We start from the raw sequence: 22,003 nt of genomic DNA, 5'->3' as shown, positions 1-22,003 counted from the left end.
GCCATATTGTGTGCATCTAAGATTTAGAGAATTTTTCATTACTTCTATAGAAAATAAGAAAACAAGTGTCGGTCGAAATGAGTCTTGTTGTGCCTTGGTTACATTTCATATCTCTCTTTAGTGGGTATGATGAAAATTGCCTGACGTGGTTCGACTTCACGCTTCTCACAGGCTACTCCACCGATGATAATTGAATAATCGAGTGCAACGGATGATTCTGTCTATTCAGTTGGAGAGCGGACTGTGTAGACTAATAATTTTCAAGAAATGTATGGCTGATCTAAGGACTGTTAAGAGTTTGCCTAACAAGTATATATTAAATATCCTTAGAAGTAAATTGAGAAAAAAACTGAAATTCAGTTAAAACATGTTTAAGTATTTCGGAAGAAAAGATAGTAAAAGGACTCCAAAACAAAAACAAAAGAAAAGTAATGATAAAACGAACTAATGGGACTATATTTGCTTAATAAATTTCAAACACTCCAAGAGTGTTTAGGGTGTTTGGCCGTGTTCCTCCTCCTATTTGATGTTGCTCCACAAATGGAGGTACCTACAGTTTAAGCCGACCTATAGTTTAAACTTTACCAATAATTGTTATTTATTCCATTGTTCATTTAAAGAGAACCGAGTACTGTCATTTCCTTCCCTATGCATTACTAAATGCCAGTGCTGCCTTTGGGAAAACATTAATTTTATTTTATATTTACTTTGTTGTTGAAAAATTTTATTTATATAAGCGCCTGTGAGCGCAATGTTCTTTCCGAGTTTTGACTTTTCTATTTTCATTTATTTACAGTACTTTGTTGGTAGTTAATTTAATTTGCGGATATTAAAATTATGTCAGGGACACGCGTTTGCTTTCACAGCAATGACAAATTCAGATAAACAGGTGCCTGTGAACACACATACTTATGCATACTCAAATGAGTGCTATTCGTAAGCACTTCGTCAATCATTCAGAACTGACACCGAATTATTCTCCCTATTTTTTTCTGATATTTTAATGGTTTTTCGTAAAAAGTCATACGAAATGATTAAATTTTTTACTGGCGGCTTAACATTTCAAATGTTTAAATAGCGAAATATCGAGTTATCAAGGAATTTGTTGCCATGACAGGGAAAGTACCATTTGAAATGCCTTTTTATGATAATTAATTGTATGAAAATACACAAACACATGCGTAGGTGCATGTGTGTAAATATTTTGATGGCATTTTAATGAGTCTAGAAATGTTGAAATTAAGTGAAATTGTCATTTGAGTGCCATATCGTCTAATTACTTTGTCCACTCATCACAATCCTTTGTTTTTTATTTATTTTTTCTATGTAATTTATCTCTTTTTTTTTGGAGGTAATGAATTTCTCATTCAAAATTGAATTTAAAAAAGAAACTGGCACTTCAAATGCCCTATATGGCAAATAATTGCTTTTTAGCGTTAAACTATATTAATATTACGGAGATTGAACCCGCAATAATTTTCCACACAATCGCTTCCAAAAAATTACGCCGGCAGATACTATTTAATTACTAATTTTACTCAACTTTTGTTGTTATGTGCATCGATTGAAGAACTATTCAGTTGCATTGTCGTTAGAATTTTTTTTACTTTTTTGTTTAAGATTACCCAATATGACTTTTAAGTTATTTTTCGATTATTATCGGGTGTATTTTTTAGCTGCATGAGAACTATCGATATTGGTTACTATGGTTTGACAACTGAGAATGGCAAACTGTGCTAACATTTCTCCGAAATTTTTAAAGTAGTAATCAGCTCTAAATAAGCATTCATTTTTACTTTAATATTAGATTCAGATGGTGCGCGTACCCTTAGAAAGAACCTTAGAAAACTAGTTATACTAAACTAGACTTACTACCAATTTACCTGTTTCAACCCTCTACGTTAAAAATACTACCTGCAGAATATCGCAGTCATTTTGTCTCATACCCGATGTTGCGTGAAATAAGAAAACAGGACAGCGCCTATGGTAGGATTTGCGGAATCGAGCTCAGACATAAAAACCCCATTGAATTTTCTGTTTTCATAAGTTGATGTGAAGCTTGGAGATGCTACTAAAAGCAGGTGATCTAAACTGAATGCCTACAGCATATCGGGTTCACTTTTATAAACACTCGAAGAACGAAGGATATGACACTCAGCCAAGCGCTCATAAAGTAATTCAAGTGTGGTTTCTTGCAGGTACGAGTATATTAATGGGGCAGATGACTGATGAGGCTATGGCGGCAGAGTTTATGTAGGAGCTGAACTCTACTGCATTTTCACTCAGCACTTTTTAGAATACGCTTAGGGACTTCTGAGGATCCAGATCGGTGACGACCAGGACAGTTTGGGCATAGTTGCGCTACAAAATTTGGGAGATTGGGAAGCTTTAATTATAATTCTCATAGGAATATATATATATGTATAGATCATATTATGTAACTGTTGCTTACACCCAGGCCCGACGAGAGGGGGGGATCGGGTACTTTTTCCCACTGGCCCGGAGTTTTCAGAGGTGCCCGGACTCGAGATTATACGTATTTATATGAATTAGACATCATTTGAAAGGGCCCGCATTTGCAATTTTCCCTGCTTACACCCTCTTGTGGGTATTAAGCCGGGCTCCTCCTCATATTTGTGGCGTGCGTCTTGATGTTGTTCACAAATGGAAGACCTACAGTTTTAAGCCGACTTCGAACGGCGAATGGGTTTTTATGATAAGAATGCCAGCAGCAGAGAAATTTAGATCGCCGCTTAAACTTTTGTTTAGGAAAGCCCATCTAATTTGACCTTAACTGCATAGCTTTGCTAAATATGCTTTAGGATTCCATACAGAGAGAAAAGTTTTCTTTAGCGATATTCCAAGTACTTTAAATGGCCTACTGAAACCTGAGTAATTATAAACTTCTCTAGTTCCAGTCAATAATTCTACATGAGTTATGTTCACCAAAAACACTGACCGCGATAAAAACGGTGCTTTCTCCCGATGCATCAGAGTATAACTTTTTTAAGGTTGAGATTAGATTACTTCGAAGTTTACACGTCGACCTCATGGTCTATTGTGCCCTCTGCTCATCACAGTACCTCACCCAGGCCCTATTCTCTTATTAGGTAAGTTCAGGATAGAGCTGGGTTACAATTTGTTTTCTTAAATAAATCTGATGCCAAGTAGTTCAGTTTCATTCTCGGCCACAATTAAAGTAAATACCGACAGAGTCGAGCAGAAGCTGATGAAAAAAATGCAAACCATTAACGAGCCCTGACGGAAGTTTTGAAAATTATGGTTGACTTTGCGATAAAAAAATAATCGATAGTCACTAATAGAGCCATCGATAATTTCAGATCTCTGGCTGAGCGTTCAACTTAAGGCAAACGAAAAAACTAAATAAAAAGTAAAACCAAAAACACAGGTCAGGGGTGAAAAAAACAGAATACGTACATGTAACAGTAAAATATTTTTAAAACTTTTTATTTGCTTATTTGTTTGAAAATAGAATATAAGTCCAATAACAGTCGCGTAATCAGTTGTGTTATGCCCAATGAAAAAAAAATAGTTTTTCTTCCGCACGTGTATTTTGTTTTGAATATTTCAGAACAATTTGTTCTATTGCTAATCTGTCACGTTTAGTAATTTTAAGACTTCAGGAAATGGCCTGCTATCTGTTTAGCGCTGCCAATTGTTTTGTTGCTTATTTTCTGAAGGCTCGGCTGACGCACGTGACCTCAGATCTGCGGACTTGATACCCATCTCACTCAGTTAGAAGTCTTCCTGCCGCTGCGCGCAGCTGGCAGCTACTAATTATCTTTATTCAAATGCTTATCATTCTAGGCAGCTAAACAAATTCGACCATCCCATTACATTTGAGATTTTTGTTGGTAAATCTAATCAGCAATACCTGCATTTACGCGAGCAATTGCGCTGCGCTTAGTTTTAAACCATGGACTCAATCAAGCGTGACTGCAGTCAAACGCTGACAAGCGTTAGAATCAGCTCGCGTTTTCTTCATTGCTTTTGTTCAGAATTAATTAGTTTCTATAAAATCGTATGATGTTTTTTCCGAAAGTACTAAAATGTTTTCGTCCTTTTCTTTTGCTCTTTTTCGTGCAGTGCTCCTCGTACGTGGATACCGCATTGATTGTGAACGAGCTTTTGGTTTTGGACACCCCTACGCAATCATCGACAACCTCACCTTGCACGCCTACACTGCAGCAATTCGTCGTTGAGCTACACGCCGACTTAGGTCCTAGCGAGCGCGTTGGCCTCACGGGTGATGTGAAAGCTTTGGGTGAGTGGCGTTTGGAGCGCTCCGTTGCATTGCAGCCGCAATCGGGCGGTCGCAGATGGCAGGCCAATGTTTTGCTGCAGACTTGCCGCAACATCAGCTACCGCTATTTCATCTATGCTGAGGACAAGCAAGGGCGCAAGCAGATTCGTCGTTGGGAAACACGCCTGCAACCACGCGTGTTCAAGCCTTCAGGCGAGTTGGCTGTTGCAGAAACGCGCGTCGATCGCTTTGGTGATGCAGATGGCAGTGGTGAGACGCAAGTGAATCGTGGCTGGTTGACGAATGAGTGCATAGTGCAGCTGAAGTTTGAACGTGAACAAATGTTCCAAGTGCTCGATATTGAAAAATTCGATCCAGCCGACGAAATTTTAGTTAAGATTTTGCCGTTGAATGAGGAGAGCGAAGCAACCGAGTCGGGTGTGCACGTTGAAGTGGCAAAGTTGAAGTATGGCGAGAGCCATTTGCAGCCACAGCAGGCTTTTGGCATTGCCTATGGACGCGGAGAAATCGTAGTATTCCATATTACTGCGCCATGCCCATTGCAGACTGCTTTTGCGTTGCTTTTCCACACACCCGATCAGCGTGCAGTCGGCAAGGCAGTCATTACGGCCGTTCAGCTCGCGGGTAGCGAGGGTGTGCTGGAGTTGTCCATCACTGAGCCGGTGCCTGAGGCCACCACCATTATTGCGCGTCTTACACTTCCGTACCTGGTCGTTAAGCCATTCGCTGACAAGACGCTTGATTTCCGCACCACATACGCGCACTACTGGCCCAAGAGCTGGCCAAATCTGAATGTCGGGCATCGTGGTAATGGACGCAGTTACATTGCTGATCCACCGGCCGAACGTGAAAACACGATTGCTTCGTTTATGCGCGCATACGAAAAATTCGCAGACATGATCGAGTTGGATGTGCACTTAACAGCCGACGGAGTGCCGGTGATCTACCATGACTTTGGTATGCGCACAGCGCGCAAGGGGAAGGAAGTCACCAAGCCAGAACAGCTGGAGTATGTGCTGATCAAGGACGTGAACTATGAGAAACTGAAGCAATTGCGCGTATTCGCCATCATCAATGGCAAGCCAGTCGAATTTCCGTCCCACAACGAAGAGCCACGTGTAGATCATCGCATCTTCCCCACACTAGTTGATGTACTTGAGGGACTGCCCAAGTCTCTGGGAATCGATGTTGAAATTAAGTGGCCACAGCGACGTGCCAGCGGTGCGCCCGAAGCGCATCAGACAATCGACAAGAATTTCTTCACTGATCGTGTGCTGGCAACTGTCATCAATCATGGCTGTGGTCGTCCGCTGATTTTCTCCAGTTTCGACGCGGACATTTGCACTATGCTGCGCTTCAAGCAAAATCTTTTCCCTGTGATGTTCTTGACCCAAGGTCAAACCAAGAAATGGCTGCCATTCATGGATTTGCGTACTCGCACTGTTGAGCAAGCGATCAACAATGCGCAAGCTTTCGAGTTGGCAGGCACAGCGCCACACGCTGAGGATTTGTTGAGTGAAGAAGGTGCCGAATTGCTCCAAAAGGCACGGAACTTGGGACAGATTTCGGTTGTGTGGGGTGACGATTGTAACTCAAAGGAGCGGGTGAAGTACTTTGTGGACATTGGTGCGACTGCAACCTGCTACGATCGCACAGATTTGTATATACCCGAAGACAAGGAGCGTGCATTCTTCAATTCGTCTAGCCTGTTGGCGCAATTCGAGGACCAGTGCCTGCGCTAAGTGGGCGGTGGTGTGGACAGAGAGCAGTGATAGTGATAAGGGGCGGGTATAGACCCGGCAGGGAGGGTAGTAATTAAGAGATAAGCAGAATCGAACGGTCGATTGGCGGAAAGAGGGCGGGCCATTAGCCATCATAAGTGAGGGGCTTATGTAGAGCCGAATTTTAATAATATATATACATATATATTTTTTTATATAAAATATTCACAAGATAAATATTAGAGCAATATTTAAAAATACTTACAAACTTAGAACAAAACAAACAAAAACACTTACGCTAAAGATTTTATTAAATACACACACAAAGGAAAATGTAGACAAACAATCTAATTAATGATGATGTTCAAATGAAAGAAAGAAAAAAAATATGCTTAAAAAATAATTGAAAACATAAAAAAATAGTTCCCTTAAAGAAAGAAATATTTAAAAATTTGGAACTGTTTTTTATTTAAGTCGCAACTTTCGATCAACGTCGTTCGCTGGCGAACACAGATCGCTAAGTGAGCGCAAGAGAAATCAGAAGCGAAAGTATAAGGTATAGTGGGAATGTGTTGGCAGCCCCGCAGTCGCTATCCAGCTCGAGCTCCGGTGTGGAACTGTGGTGCGTGACCCCCAATGCAGTAAGTAATTCTGCCCCTGAAAAAAAATGAAAAGCAACAAACAACTCTCAGTATTTCTTAAAGAAGATGTAATTCTACATATTTAAAATTGAGAGTCTGTATGTGAGTAGATCAGGGTGAGAGTCACTTGAACACATAGCCCCAATGAGTTTGAGAGTGAGATATGGACCTGTATACATAAAAATTACTATTTTACCTTATTACTTTGGCCTTTCTTGATGGCATCAATTCGAGGCTATTTTTGATGGAAATTTAATTTTAAATTTAAAAATGACAATAACTTAAAAAATATTTATTATAAGAACAGTTCTGATTTTTTGGAATATTTCATTCTTAATTGTTTTTTTTTTTTTCATAAATTTTTGTTTCTTTGTTAAGCATTATTTATAGCTCTTTTGTTTTTTTTGTTGTTTTTTATGACTTTTACAAAAAAACAAATAGTGGCAGTAAATTTACAAAAAAATTGAAAACTTAGTCATCTGTTAATAATTTCTGTTATTTGATTAGTTTAAAGTAAAATTAGTACACAATTTTAATATAAAAAGATAAATTGGCATTTTATAGAGCAAAGAAATAATCAGTATTTCTGTTTAATTATTGATCAGGAGGTACCTGCAATTTCGAATCTGAAGTGATGGCACTAAACGCCAGTGATGCATCTTGAAGAGTAATGGCCCCACCACTCAACCGGGCAATCCAGTTTAGAGTAATAGTCATTAAAAAACACAACTGATGCTCGTAGATTGGAGGATCCGAAAACAGTTCTAACACCTATATCTACCTTGGAAAGAACGGAAATAGGCTCTGAATCATCGAATACAATTAGTTGTGTCAACCTAAGCCAAATCACGAGCCCTATTGCCATTCACGGTAATTTTACGCTTTATGATTCTACACAAGTTTGGATGGGTATTCATTAAACTGAAGACTAATGAAGCAGCAGTAATCGCATTGAAGTTTTCATATGCTTTGATCATATTGGCCGCTCTTTGGCGGACCATTTCCTTGGAACACTTCGAGTCATTAAATATTTCTTATTCGTCAAGCAATGGTTGTAGTATTTAGCTTCTGATAACAACGAATGCATTACGAATTTTGTTCAGAACTTCATAATCTAATTTAACTACTGGATTGGCTATTAAGCTCTGGACGAGCTCTGCGAGAGCAGACAGGTCAAAATTTACTGGGTACCAGGGCACAAAGGGGTAGAAGAAAATGAGAGAATCAACGAACTTGCTAAGACTGGTATGCGCTTGCATAAGATGAATACGTCGAAGTTATATCCACTCTCAGTTTTGAAGACGGAACCAGATGAGGAACTAACTCTGAAAGCACAGGCTATATGGAAAGCCTCGACCTCCCACAGGATTGCCAAAATAATGCTACGAACTTGCAATACGAAAACAACTATCTTTATTTTGTCACTGCCGAGGAAGGAATGTAAAATGTTGGTTGGAGTACTGACGGGACGTTGTCTTACTTGATATCACGCAGCTAAAGTGGGATTGAGCCAGAACTACGCGTGTAATTTAAGCGATGAAGAAGGAGGTACGTTAGAACACCTTCCTTGCCACTGCCCTGCTCTAATCAGAATTCGTTACAACTGCCTGGGATCGGTATACTTTTCATCGCTGAAGGATATTGCTCAGAAAAAAATTAAAACTCGTCAAGACATGTATCACAAACTAGCGACTGCAACAAGACTGGTAATACCATGGATCCTTGTGGTCTATGTGAGATCTATTTACATCCGCTAGATACATCTAACCTTCACCGACCGTTGAAAAATCATTAGAAAACCTTCTATTTCGAGCACTCACGCCTGTTAAATATGATCTCACAATTTGAATCGAAAGACAAACAAATATCAAGTACTCTGACCTATTTTGGCTCGTCTTTACTCCTAGTGATAGCGGGAATTGGAAAAAAGACACAAACGTATGACATAAACAAGTCAAATGTCTTCAGTCGCTGTATAGTCCCTAAATAAGAGTATCTTAATAATAACAAAAATTTTAAACCTAAGGATTGCCCAAATTACCGTCGTACGTTTAATTTATGATTTGGCGCTGGGCTTAGAAATACAAGAGTTTGTAAAGGCCTACAACTGTTTAGCTCCTAAAAAAATGCACCAGCTGAATAAAAAGTTTGAGGTATACCATCGCCAATCATTTACCGAGATATCCTTTTCTTAACGGTGAAAAGCGAGCTCGATATATCAAAAGTGGGTCGTAATTTGTTTTATAAGGTTTTAAAAAAATACTTCTAAAGTGCTTTGATGCTCCAAAGCAAACATTAAGTGGGGTGTCTGCCAGAATGAGCAGACTAGAAATCGACGTTGGAAGCTGTTGACTCTAAATATTACTCCCAGCACTTTTATATGACTGAGAAGTTTTATATGACTGATGAGCTTTAGACGGATATTATGATATATGAGTGAAGATCATATAGATCAAGATTGAAAGTAAAAACGAAACGATTTCGGAATTATGCATTTTGCGTATTGTGGGACCTGAGTTTTTTCAAGGCCATTGGATATTATTGATTTAAATAGTGAAGATTTTGAAAATTTCTGAGACACAAAGGCACAGTTGCAGTTTACTCAACTAGCACTCAGCTCTTCATGAACATACAGGATACGCGCAACAAGGAGCTCAGCCAATCTGCCATAACTTCAAACAAGAGGATTTCGACTTTATAAGTGGAATATTATTCCAAGCAAGACATTCAGCACTGCGCCTTATTGAGGCCTTTTACGAATACCACCTAATTCAATGCATGAATAACTGCTCCGTCCATAGTTTGTGTAGCTGATATTGATAAAAAAATGAGGTAATTTCTTGTGAAGCTATACAAGTCCTGTTACTGCCATTTACTTGGTTATTCCAAGAAGATTCAGAGCAGAAATATTCTAAGCTCTTCATCTGCTGTTCTCCGAAAAAATGGCTGAATAATATTTAATATTCTCGTCTGAAAAAATCTTAGTCTGCATGTGACTGCTGCGTCAAGCTCTATTCTACACTATATGTTATACTACAACTAAACTGTGAACATATACGAGTATGTGGGTGAACCACCCAACTGATATCAACCTGATGTATTGTAGAAATGATATGAGAAAAAGCAGAAGCGGAACACAGTACTATTTGAAGTCTGGAGCGAGTTGACCACTAGAAAAGTTGAAACAGAAGTAGGCCGAACGGCGTTATTTTTTCAGAAAACGTACTGCATACATACATACATGCACATGCATATCGTCATGGTTGCTCATAAGAAGTGCATACGCAACGACAACAGGAACTATGATATTAGCTGAAATTATCAGGGTGTAGTTTATTATGAGTTGCTCAAACCCATTACAGAGTGTCACAAGATATGATTAACGCTTAACATATTTGTATTAAGCCGAGCTTTAATGAAACTCCGTCAGATATACAAAGGACGGAAAAAAATCAAGCAATATGAGAGATACACACCAAAACAGATTTGCAGGTACGACGGAATTGGACCAGAAGTAATCAAAGCCCAGTTAAAAATATTGGAATGTATGGATCTTGCCAAGTGTGATAAAAGTATTCATTAGACATCTCTTCTTCTATCTTTGGTTTGCGTTTGCCGCTCAGCCCGCTTCTTTCCTATAAAAATGCCAGATATACCATATGATGGTTCGTAGATCATCTTGAAAGATGAGTCGCCTTATCAACATTGTCTTTTTACGAGGCTACTAGGAAAATTTTTAGCAATAGAAGATGTTTCCGAAGACACGTCTTTTAATATTTGGTGTTTTTTATTAAATTATTACTTTACACGAAAACTTATTCAAGTTTCGTTTTTGTTATGTGATAGAGTAGAGTTCAACAAATTGTTGAAAAAAGTAAAAAGGGCATAAATATTTTTAGAATGTTAATAAAAACGTTTTTTTTTTATGGTAGTTCCATTAATTCTTTCTCATTGGCAGATGTTTCGGTAGTCAGAAACGTACCTGAAGTGTCGAAACAGACTCATAAAAAGGCTGTTTTCCTTGCATGCATACTCCTGATATTTTATGAAGGAAGTTCAATTAGAAATACAATTTACGTACAACACGTTTAATCAAAAATAGCTGGGCCAGTCTTAAAGGTAACTAGGCGCGGCCAAATTGACTTAAAATTTTCTTCAAATTTCTTTAATTTTGCTGGTGACATTACTACTTGCACAAGTAACGTTTGAAAGCAACTTGAACCAAATTAAAATTATTAAATTTTTGAATTTTTGTGTTTGGTTTGAAGCTGTTTGGCGATAATTTGTTGTATTGCAATAAAAATCCGATACTAGAACAAGAAAAGAGGAGCAAAGTTTTTTCGTATTCCGTTTTGTCTACCGGTTAGTATGTAACAAACATAGTTTTTCAGTATCGAATCCACGTGTACCCACAATTTTACTAACACAGGAAAAGATATTTGTAGCCGATTTGACCGTGTCTAAGTGAAATTTTTTTCTCATTTCAAAGAAAGTACAAAAAATTTAATAGCTTTGTAGGAGTGCGCGAGCAAAAATATGTATAGAGAGGCTCCTTATACAGTCATAGTATTTTTGGGGGTTTTTTTAAATGTTCAACGCAAATGGCTAATAAAAAGACCTCAGTTTAGAGCTGGTAACATACATAAATTAGCTGGCGTTTTTCGTTTCATATATAAAAATTTATTTTTTTATTATATTTTTTTTATATTTATAGGAGAAAATATTTGATAATTTTCGGATTTTCGCTGAAAGGAAATAATTTTTATGCATAATTTACCTTGCTTTATTACTCCCTGGAACCATAGCAAATAATAATAATAATAATTTTCTATATTAGAGCTCATTATGTGCAAAGAATTAATAAAAAAGAAAGACGCTAAATTTAAATTTCAAGTTAAGTTATTTATTTTTTTTCATGAAAAATAAGAAAATAAATTGGGGGAGGAGCTCGACCAAAAAGGGTGTAAAAGGTCGTAAGCGCTAATTATATATATATATTTGCCATTTCTCATGAAAAAAGACTTTTAATTTACTACTATCAGAATTACCAAAAATTTAAAATTATTGTGATATTATTTACTTATTTGAAAATACGTTAAAAAACCAATTAATTTTTATTAACTAAATATTATAAAAATAAATAAATAAAAATAATAAATTATTGTAATTAAAAGTACACTAATTTAAAATACAATTTTTAAATAAGCTGACAAAAAGTAAATGAAACTTATGGATTTCTTGTAAAAACACCAATATTTTATTATTGTTAAACTTTATCAAAATGTTTAGCACACAAAACAAAGTGAGCCACAGAAATACGAGATTTCAATTGTTAAAAGATACACAAAAAAGTTTTTCTATTTATTTTATGCAATTTACTGCGGCGAATTTAAACGGCTTTAAACAAATTTTAATAAGGATGAAAAAACATAAATGCTAGCTTATGTAAAACCTCTAAAGCAGAATGTATGTATGTACACTTTAAATGAACAATTGAAACAAATTGCAGCAGAAAAGTGATAATATAATAAAAGCAATTGTATAACATTCTGAAAAGAAAAAATATAGCTCTACCTTATTTTTTTTAGGCTTTAATAAACAATATACAAATAAAGTTGAGCAAGCCAGTTTTATAGAAAAAAGTGGGCGTTGCTTTGGTCTTGCCTCTAATACAAAGCAATGAAATAAATAGACAATAGATTTTTTCTACTGATATGACAACTGTTAGTCTTGCACTAAATATTTACATTTTATAAAAACCAAATATTGTTTAGTCACTATTATTAATACAAAATTCTTAACGCCCTATTAAATTATTTATAATGCAAAACAAACAAATATCTACACCAATACAAAGCAAAAAACCTGAAGCTTAAATGCTTTAAATTCAAAAATTGAAAATAGTTTATGCTACGTTTAGTGTACTAATATTTGCTCAAAAATATCCAAATGTGATTTACAAAAAAAAAAAAAAAATTATAATATATAATATTTTGTTTGTTAAATAACTGCACTCGAGTAAACGCTATTTACATAGTATGCTTGTATTACATAACTAAGTCAGTAATTGTATTGAGAGACATACATAAAAATTTACAAAAGTTAATAAACCATTTTTTCAATTACGTTTATTTTCAAATTCAAGTGAAATGAGTTGTTTTTTTAATGGAGCTTTTGTTTAATAAAAACAATGAATTTGAAGCTACTTATGGTCTCCGGGCCATTTTGGTCTACCGATTAGTGAAAAGGCACATCAAATTGCAAAATAAGCAGCAGATAATGGCTCTGTCAACAAAGTTGAATACAGTCCTTCACAGCTTATTTGATACACATACAATTTTTTTGTACAGTTTTCTATTTGTTATAATATTTTGCGAAACTGGAAAACAGAGTATGCAGATATTTTATTTATTTTGTTTTATTTCGTTTCTCAACATAAAATACAATTAAGTAAACCATTTCATTGTAATGCAGAAAAAAAAATTGGAATTTTAAGGTATTTTGTACTTTGTTTGGCATCCTTTATTATCAATTGCAGCTTCGCATTTACGTGACATGGAGTCAACCAGTTTTTTTTGTGTACTCTGGAATAATTTGGTTCCACTCTTCAAGTATCGCCTTTTTATGGATGTCATGTTTCTTCAAAACTGACCACAAATTTTTGATGACGGTCAAATGCGGTGATTGTGCAGGAGTTTCAGCAAAGTGCAAACATTTATGTATTAACCAGGTTTGTATTATTGTGACTTGTGCTAAGGGTCGTTATCTTTATAAAAGCAAAAGTCATCTTCAATTTGTAATTTTCTACCGCCTTGAATCAAATTTTCTTGCAAAAGTTTTAAATAAATATATCTTTTCATTCTTTCTTCGATAGAGGTAAAATTTCCAGATCCATTGGATGACATGCATGTCCAAACCATAACATTGCCACCACCGGGCTTTATAGTAGCTCGTAAAGTTTTTAGTTTTGAGCTGCGTATTGGCCTCGCGCTGTATAAAAGGTCTGCCATCTGGGCCAAATAAGTTTATTTTTACTTCGTCTGCAAAAAATACAGCGCTCCAAAATGCTGGGGCTCTATTTAGGTAGTCACGCGTAAATGGCAAATTTCTCTCTCAGTACTCTTCGAACAGTTTCTGGATGGCAAGACTTACCTAAACCCTTTTTGGCCATTTAAGTTAACTTTGGAGCACTTGTTTCTGAATTTTTCTTCACTTAGCGCACTAACCATTCACACTCTTTCTCTGTGGAAGTTTTAATTGGAGTCTGTCTCTCATATACCACACGATTTTCGTGCATGCCGCATGCATTCCTTTCTTGAAATGCTTCAAAACTAACTCACGCTTTTCTATCTAAGAACGCGGTCCTATGGTTAAAAAACACAAGCGTACATAAATTTAATATTGCTTTGTGTCTCGCATACTAAAAATAAAATTTCGATTGTTGAAACTTACGCTGGGAATAGCGGTATTTTTAACGGTACCTCTTAAGCTGCGGCATGAATTCTAAATAAATAAAATATCTGCAATATCAGCGGTTTTTTTACTTTACCAAAAATTCGTATTTGTATCAAATAAGCTGTGATGACTGTACACAGCCGCAGATGCGTATGCGAATAATTCCCAGTAATGTTTTCTCTTGATGGTACATTGAATTTACATGTGTCAAAACACAAATTCCACAAATTTTCACAAAGTTTCGAGCAAAGAGCCGGTTAAAAAATTGTAATATCGATGCTAAAGATATAAAACGTATCAACAGAATATTGGATGACCACACGAACGACGGCAGTTACGTGCACATGATTCGTGGCATCGATTCAGAGCTACGTGGGTGCGGAAGGGGTAAACTCTTATACATACCAAGTTTGTCATTGTGTCAGACTTAATCCAATGAGGAGTAAATAAACTATTCGATAACTATAAAGGCTTAAAATCAGTGCAAAATGAAAAGTACACAGTAAATTTGCTTTCGTTTATTAAAGCAGCTAACATTGCATTTTTGCATTGCCCTGCGCAGCAGTGATTTCACGGACGGTGGAGTACCCTGGTGTTTTGTGGATTTTCATTCCGCCATTTAAATAAAAGTTAACAAAAAAAACAAAACGAATGCAAAATGATGCACAATAAACACAGTTCAGGTTTTTTTTATATTAAGGTTAGTATTAACTTCACAGTCGGGGATTTTCGCCAAAGAGGTTTTTCAAAGGAGAAGAAACGTCAAATTCATGAGCATCGCCAGGGCGAATTGGCAAATTTTGGTAAGAAAAGTGTTTTTAAACAAATTAATGCACATATAATATAAAAACAATAAATACGAATCGATAAAAAGTATAAAGAAGATTTACTTGCACGCTTTGCGAAGACGTTGCCTAAAAAATGCCATATCTTCGTATTCGAACTCAGGCACTTACTCGCAAACGATATGTCAGTTTTCGCTCAATTTTAAATAGGGGGGGTTTTTTTTCTTTGCCACACATCAATATGATAAGAAATATTATAAACGAAAAACAAAAGAAACGCAATAAAAGTTATGTGGGTTCCTTGTCATGTCAAAAAGATCTACGAGTGTATACGTTAAATTACTTAGTCGGTAAACTCACGCATGATTGGGCCACCTATCAGCAAATATAAATTAATGGATAGTAATTTACAAATGGAGCTTCGAAGTTGCCAAGCCCATGCTGCAATATACCAGATTTATCAGTGCAACATCACCTGGACGGATGCCCTGGTCTAAGTCAGATCCTAACAACAGTTTTTGGCAAAAGCAAAAAATCTGACCATCTGAAACTTTCCTAAAATTTCAAACCTTAGCTAAACTAAATATTATATATACATTTTTTGTTACCTTTCATCCGGCATATTATCAAGTTGTTCATACTGAATGTAAATTATCTCCAAAATAGCCGAATAAATATAAATCTCGAGCCGAAGGTCTTAGTAGCTGTTGTTAAATTTTAGTGTACAGGTATTGGTTATTTATAACTATTAACTTACAAATAAATAAGTAGCATTTTAAATAGATGGGAAAAAATGGTGCTGGCATGTTACGCGGTGTTTCACGGCGTGAACGGGTCCTACTTTGCCGTGAGCTATACTTAGTCTTGCCATAAATTCTGCGACAAATTTTACAATGCATACGGCGAGAACGAATTCACAGAAGAAAGTTCCGTTATTTTTGCTTTTGTTCGTATACATTTTCTACTCATAAATTATACTCAGTTCCGTGGCAAATTTCGCTTGTTAACCAACACCAAATTTATCTTACGCTCAAGTAACAGCCATAAACACTAAAAATGATGCTCAATCTATTGCAGCAACTATAACGGAAAACAAAGAAATTTCAGAATTGAAAGATATGATGAAACAATTAATCTCACAAATGTCTGCAATGATAAACGTGATCACGTTACTTTGCGCTAAATTTAATGAACGAACAAGATAAATTAAGAATTGTCCTTTGGAACGCTAACGGTCTAAGCCAACATGCACTGGAACTAAAAACATTCCTAAAAAACAATAACATAGACGCAGCTCTAATATCTGAAACACATTTCACAGATAGAAATTATTTAAACATTCCTAACTATACTATTTATCACACCAATCACCCTGATGACAAGGCACATGGTGGAACGGCAGTAATTATAAACAAAGACATTAAATGCATTGATGTGAACCACTATAGACAGGACTACTTGCAAGCGACATCTATACAAATTGAGGACTTTAGTGGTCATTTAACCCTTTCTGCCATATACTGCCCCCCTAAACATAAAAATTCTAAGACACTATACTTTGACTTTCTTAAAACTCTTGAAGGCCGTTTTATTGCAGGCGGAGATTTCAATGCAAAGAATACCTTATGGGGATCCAGAATAACAAACACGAAAGGAAAAAATCTTTACGATGCAATAATAGAAAATAAAAGTGACTTTTTAAGCTCTGGAGAACCAACTTATTGGCCAACTGATATGCGAAGCGACCTGAATTAATTGACTTTTATATTACGAAAGATATTAAAAGTGAGCAACTGGAAATAAATCCAAGCTTTGACCTCTCATCTGACCATTCTCCAATATTCTTAAGCTATGAAACCAGTCCTATCCTAAACTACAAGACACATAAATTTTACAATAATTGTACGAACTGGAACTATTTTCGTGAAATTATGGAGCAAAGCCTTAACATAAAAGTCCCCCTAAAGAGCGAAAAAGAAATAGACTCCGCAATCGCATACTTCAATGACAGTATAGTGTATGCAACAACAACTTCCACACCTATAATCAAGATGAGTAACAACAAACACAAATTACCCCATAAAATCTTGGAAAAAATCAGAGAAAAACGAAAACTAAGGCAACAATGGCAATCTACACGCTCATCAGATATCAAAAAAAGGCTGAATATAGCAGCAAAAGAAATTAAAGATATATTAAAAGTGGACAAGGACGAAAAATTTGAAAAATATATCGCATCACTGGGAGCTACTAGAGCTACAAACTATACACTATGGAAGGCCTGCAAAAAAATCGAAAACGCAGTTATGCACCAACCCCCTCTAAGGTCAAGTACAAATTCTTGGGCGAAAACACCAAAAGAAAAAGCTAAAATACTCGCTGATCATTTTAAAAAAGCATTTACAAATCAACATAACAACCAAGACATTGACAATTCTGAATTTCATGCCCACCTCACAAATAACATAAATATACCAATCAAGAAAATAACTTCAAAAGAAATTCGTATAGCAATTGAGACAAAAATTGACGTAAATAAATCCCCAGGATATGACGGAATCACAGGAAGGATTCTAAAGGAGTTACCTGACAAAGCAACTCTGTACTTAAGAAATGTATTTAACTCAGCATTACGAATGAAGTATTTTCCACTGCCTTGGAAGGTTGCTGAAATCATCGCAATACCCAAACCTAATAAAGATGCCTCTGAAGCTTCTTCATACAGACCAATTAGTTTATTACCATCATTATCTAAACTTTTTGAGAAGCTTATACTTGACCGCCTTGACCCCATACTACAGGCGCGAAACTTATTTCCCTCACACCAATTTGGATTTCGTAGAAAACACTCAACAATAGAACAGGTACATAGAGTAACAAATAAAATATTATCAGAAATTGACAAAAGAAATACATATGTTGCTGTGTATCTTGATGTAGCGAAAGCTTTCGACAGCGTGTGGCACAAGGGTTTAATATTTAAACTTAAACAGTATCTTCCACTCGACTACTATTTGTTAATGAAAAGCTATTTAGCAAACAGATTCTTTTATGTGAAATATAGAGACAAATACTCTAATATTCAACTCATGGAAGCCGGTGTACCTCAGGGCAGTGTACTAGGGCCTATACTATATGTGCTGTACACAGCTGATATTCCCCTGCCTGCAAGTATCGACATGATAGCAACTTTTGCAGATGACACTGTCCTATTGGCAACTCATAAAACCTTAGAAGCAGCAACAAACAAGTTACAACAAATTTTGAACAAAACACTAACATGGTTTAATGCTTGGGGTATACAAATCAATAGTGGCAAAACAATTCATGTAGTTTATTCCAACAAGAAAGTAAGACACAAGAATCTGACAATAAACCACTCACAAATCCCAATAGACACCAAAGCAAGATACCTTGGAATGACTATTGACTCCAAACTTCTCTGGAAAGAACATATTACGATGAAAAGAAATGAGGTAAAAAACAGATTCCGACAACTATATTGGCTACTTGGCAGGCGCTCGAAACTGTCATTGCTGAATAAAATACTTATATACAAAACTGTGATTGTGCCAATCTGGGCATACGGCATAGAAATCTGGGGTACTGCAAGCAAAAGTAACATTAACATTATTCAACGACTACAATCAAAAATACTCAGAACTATAACCAATGCACCTTGGTACATCCCAAACGAAGACATTCATCGCGATCTCAACATCGAAACAGTAGCAGAAATCATCCGCAAACGCAGCACAAATCATATTGTCCGTTTAATGAACCATTCCAATAATGACATGCGACAACTCCCAACAGCAGAAAGGGCAAACTCTAGGCGGCTCAAACGACCAACCCCAACTCAGCTGATAACTAGAATAATTTAAAGCTATGCACATACCTACACTTGTAAACTCACACAAAAACTTAACCCAAATGTAATATTGATAATGATTAATGTTATAAAATCCAAGCTGCAGAAAGAATTACTTAGTGTCATACGACAGGTGTAATTAATAAAGAAGGCAAAAAAAAAAAAAAAAAAAAACCATGGAATGCGGAGCTAAGGGAAATCGCAATGTAGTGATTGCATTATTTAAGTATCGCTAAGTGCAAGTGAGATTCACGAATTGCTGGAAAAACTTAATATTTCGAGAATGTTTGCTTACCGCACGATCAATCGTTTTTTGTTGAATTCTTGTTTTCAAAAATTAATCAGCTAAACATCGATGACATTTGGTTCCAATAAGACGCCGCGACTTGCCATACAACGCGTTTAACAATCGATTAATTGGACTGATCGAATGGACCATGTAACTCGTAGCCCCAGTGGACATATGCCGCATGTCATATTTAAAAAATAAATGGTATGCAATTATTTACCAATTTATATTATAATACAATTAAATCATCCCAACAATATTTCTAATTTCTGTTATGTACAGGTGGCGCAAAAGTAACCTTGCGATGTTTTTTGGCTGTAATTAAAAAAAAAAATGAAAAACTTTGGCCAGTGCAAATCGCCAAAACGGGAGATTAGGCGCCCGGGATATGCATCCTTCAGCATATCGGTTGTGGCACGTGCAGTGTGTGCCGTTGCACCGTCCTGTTGGAACCACATGTTTTCCAATCCCAATTCATCAAGTTGCAGCCCGCGACGTCTTCGAAGAAAAAAGGTCTGATGACTCCTCCAGCGAAAACAGCACACCATACAGTGACCTTGAGCGGGTGTAATGGCTCTTCGTGGGTTACACGCGGATTTTCAGTGCCCCAGAAGCGTAAATTTTGTTTATTTACGTACCCGCTAAGATAGAAATGGGTCTCATCACTCATGATTATTTTTGATCAAAAATCATCTTCCTCTTGGTGGTGATTAACGATGGCTTGAGCGTATGTTAGACGCGATTGGCGGTCAGCAGCTAACAGCTGATACACCGTCTGGACTTTGTACGGAAACATCTTCAAATCTTGTACCAAAATTCGCTGTAAAGACCGTCGACTGATACCCATTTGCGTGGCACGTCGTCTGGTCGATGTCAACGGCGCTTCCATGACATCCCCAATATTCTCTGCACAACGGCTACTCCGGGGTCTGCCACGCCTGGCAGCATCTCGTGTTGTGCCCGTCTCTTCGAGACGAGCGGCTAAACGTCGCAGTGTTTCACCAGTAGGCGTTGGACGGCGAGGAAATCTGCGACGAAATTCACGTTGTGCCAAAGTCACCGACCGATTATTGGTCAAATAAATAGTCAGCAATATTCCGCGTTCTGGAGCAGTGTAGCGTAACATTGTTTATTAACGTGTATTTCGCATGTGTTTACTACACAAATGTCAAAACAGAACAGACATTAGGGGCCAATCGAAAAAATGTATAGCATTTTCTGATAGGAGGACTACTTTAGCGCCACCTGTTGTTACATCTATTTTTGCCAAGAAATCTTAGACAAGCCATAAAGGTTCGCTTTTGCGAGATAATGAGAACCCTTTCTTTTCCCAGAATTTTTCTTTTGCTCAATGCACAAATCTTCACTTAACCGTTTAATAACGCGAGAAACGTCTTGCCCAGTACTTTAGTTTTTGGGTATTTTTTTAAACCCCACTAAGTTTGATTTTGAAATATTTTTATTTTTTTATTTATTTTAATCATTAATAATCTAGAAATTCAGTATTTCTTACAGTTTACAAAGAAAGAATTTTAAAGGGTACTTATAAACTAGTAAACAATCCACTTATGTAGTAACCTTTTGGAGTAGTATGCAGTTTGTGGAGGAATAATTGAGGCCATCTAGGATTTTGCGTCGATCGGTAAGCACCAACCTTTGTAGGATGGGATTGGATCAGTGAAACGCAAAGAACCCAAAGCACAGTGGACAATGGCTTTCGGGACACGATTAAACCTACTAATATGAAATGCATAATATGGTATCCAAATATAGATAGCGGAAGATTTTTGGATCTTTGCACGTTGGTGACAGCGAGTCTCGTGGGCGATGGAAAAGTGAGCTGTAAGAGCTTTACGACGACATAGACATGGCACAGCGAATAAAGAACCAGCGACTACGTTGGCTGGGTCACGGTGTTTGAATGGATACAAACGCTCCGGCTCTGATGCGGTGCCAACTGGTGGTAGCAGAGAAGAGGAAGGCCTCCTCTGCGTTGAGGAGGTCAAGTGAAGAAGGATTTGGTTTAGCTTAGTGTTTCCAACTGACGCTGCTTAGCACGAGAAAGAAACAACTGACCCGCTTTGTTAGACTCGGCCAAAATCGCGTAAGCGAAAAGAAGAAATAAAGGAAGCAAATTCTAGCTTTGGAAGCTACAAGAAAAGAGAGATACATATACATATAACAGCTTTAGAGTATATGGATCAGCAAAGTCTGAACTAAAATGTCGAATAAAATGATGATGTTTTTTTATTATGCTTTCTCTTATATCTTATTCGTGTGATATTTGCTCGATGAATAATTTATTTTTAAATATTAGCGACACGTTATATATTTTTACACTTTTAAGGTATCTAATGAGATACAAAAAACTTAATAAGCGTTTAAGTAGCACAAAATTGGAGAAAATGTAACGGATAATTTGTTTCGTTCAGTCTTTACTATAAAATCTATAGTTTCTCGAGCATATGACATTTTTCTTGGATAACAAAAATGTTGATTTTTGTCCAAAATTGTTACATTTACGTCTACTTTAAGTCATTTGTGGACTACTTTGTAGTATTATGGTAAAGAATTAAGTAAAAAAGGCAGCGGTTTTCCCCCTTTTAAAGGCCAAAGACATATCCGGTATGTTGATATTGATTTCTTAACTGGTTTCACAGGTATGGGTTAACGCTTGATGTCATTCTGTCTACTTTTTCATGAGGTGGTAATCTGCTTCTGTGGTTTATAGTTTACTTATAACTACTTGCAATAGATACTCTTAACAGTATCCAATACTTTGCACAACAGTGTACGAGTATTATCATTTGAAGTAATTATCCGCGTCAAGGCGAAGAAAGTCAAAGTGTCAACCGAAGTCAAATCAATTAGTGAACAAATAACAAACAAAGCTGAGGCTGCCTAACAGTGAGCATTAAAACTTGTTTGTGTGTACATAATTAGTTAGATTTGTTTA

At 36.6% G+C, this 22,003-nt stretch overlaps 1 protein-coding gene across 5 annotated transcripts in view; it reads left to right on the top strand.

Moving 5' to 3' along the window:
* Positions 1-12,791, top strand: part of LOC128860890 (glycerophosphocholine phosphodiesterase GPCPD1) — a 57,273-nt gene extending 44,482 nt beyond the window's left edge. For all 5 annotated transcript variants that reach the window (XM_054098681.1, XM_054098682.1, XM_054098679.1 and 2 more), the window contains exon 2: positions 4,108-12,791. In XM_054098681.1, coding sequence (XP_053954656.1) covers positions 4,108-6,027 — 1,920 coding nt within the window. In that variant the 3' untranslated portion in view covers positions 6,028-12,791. The remainder of the gene's footprint in view (positions 1-4,107) is intronic.
* Positions 12,792-22,003: the final 9,212 nt, after the last annotated feature.

The sequence above is a fragment of the Anastrepha ludens genome, chromosome 4 (assembly GCF_028408465.1).
Source record: "Anastrepha ludens isolate Willacy chromosome 4, idAnaLude1.1, whole genome shotgun sequence".
NCBI classification, from domain to species: domain Eukaryota; kingdom Metazoa; phylum Arthropoda; class Insecta; order Diptera; family Tephritidae; genus Anastrepha; species Anastrepha ludens.
Note: the sequence above shows the minus strand (reverse complement) of the source record. Positions and strands in the feature narration are given on the sequence as shown.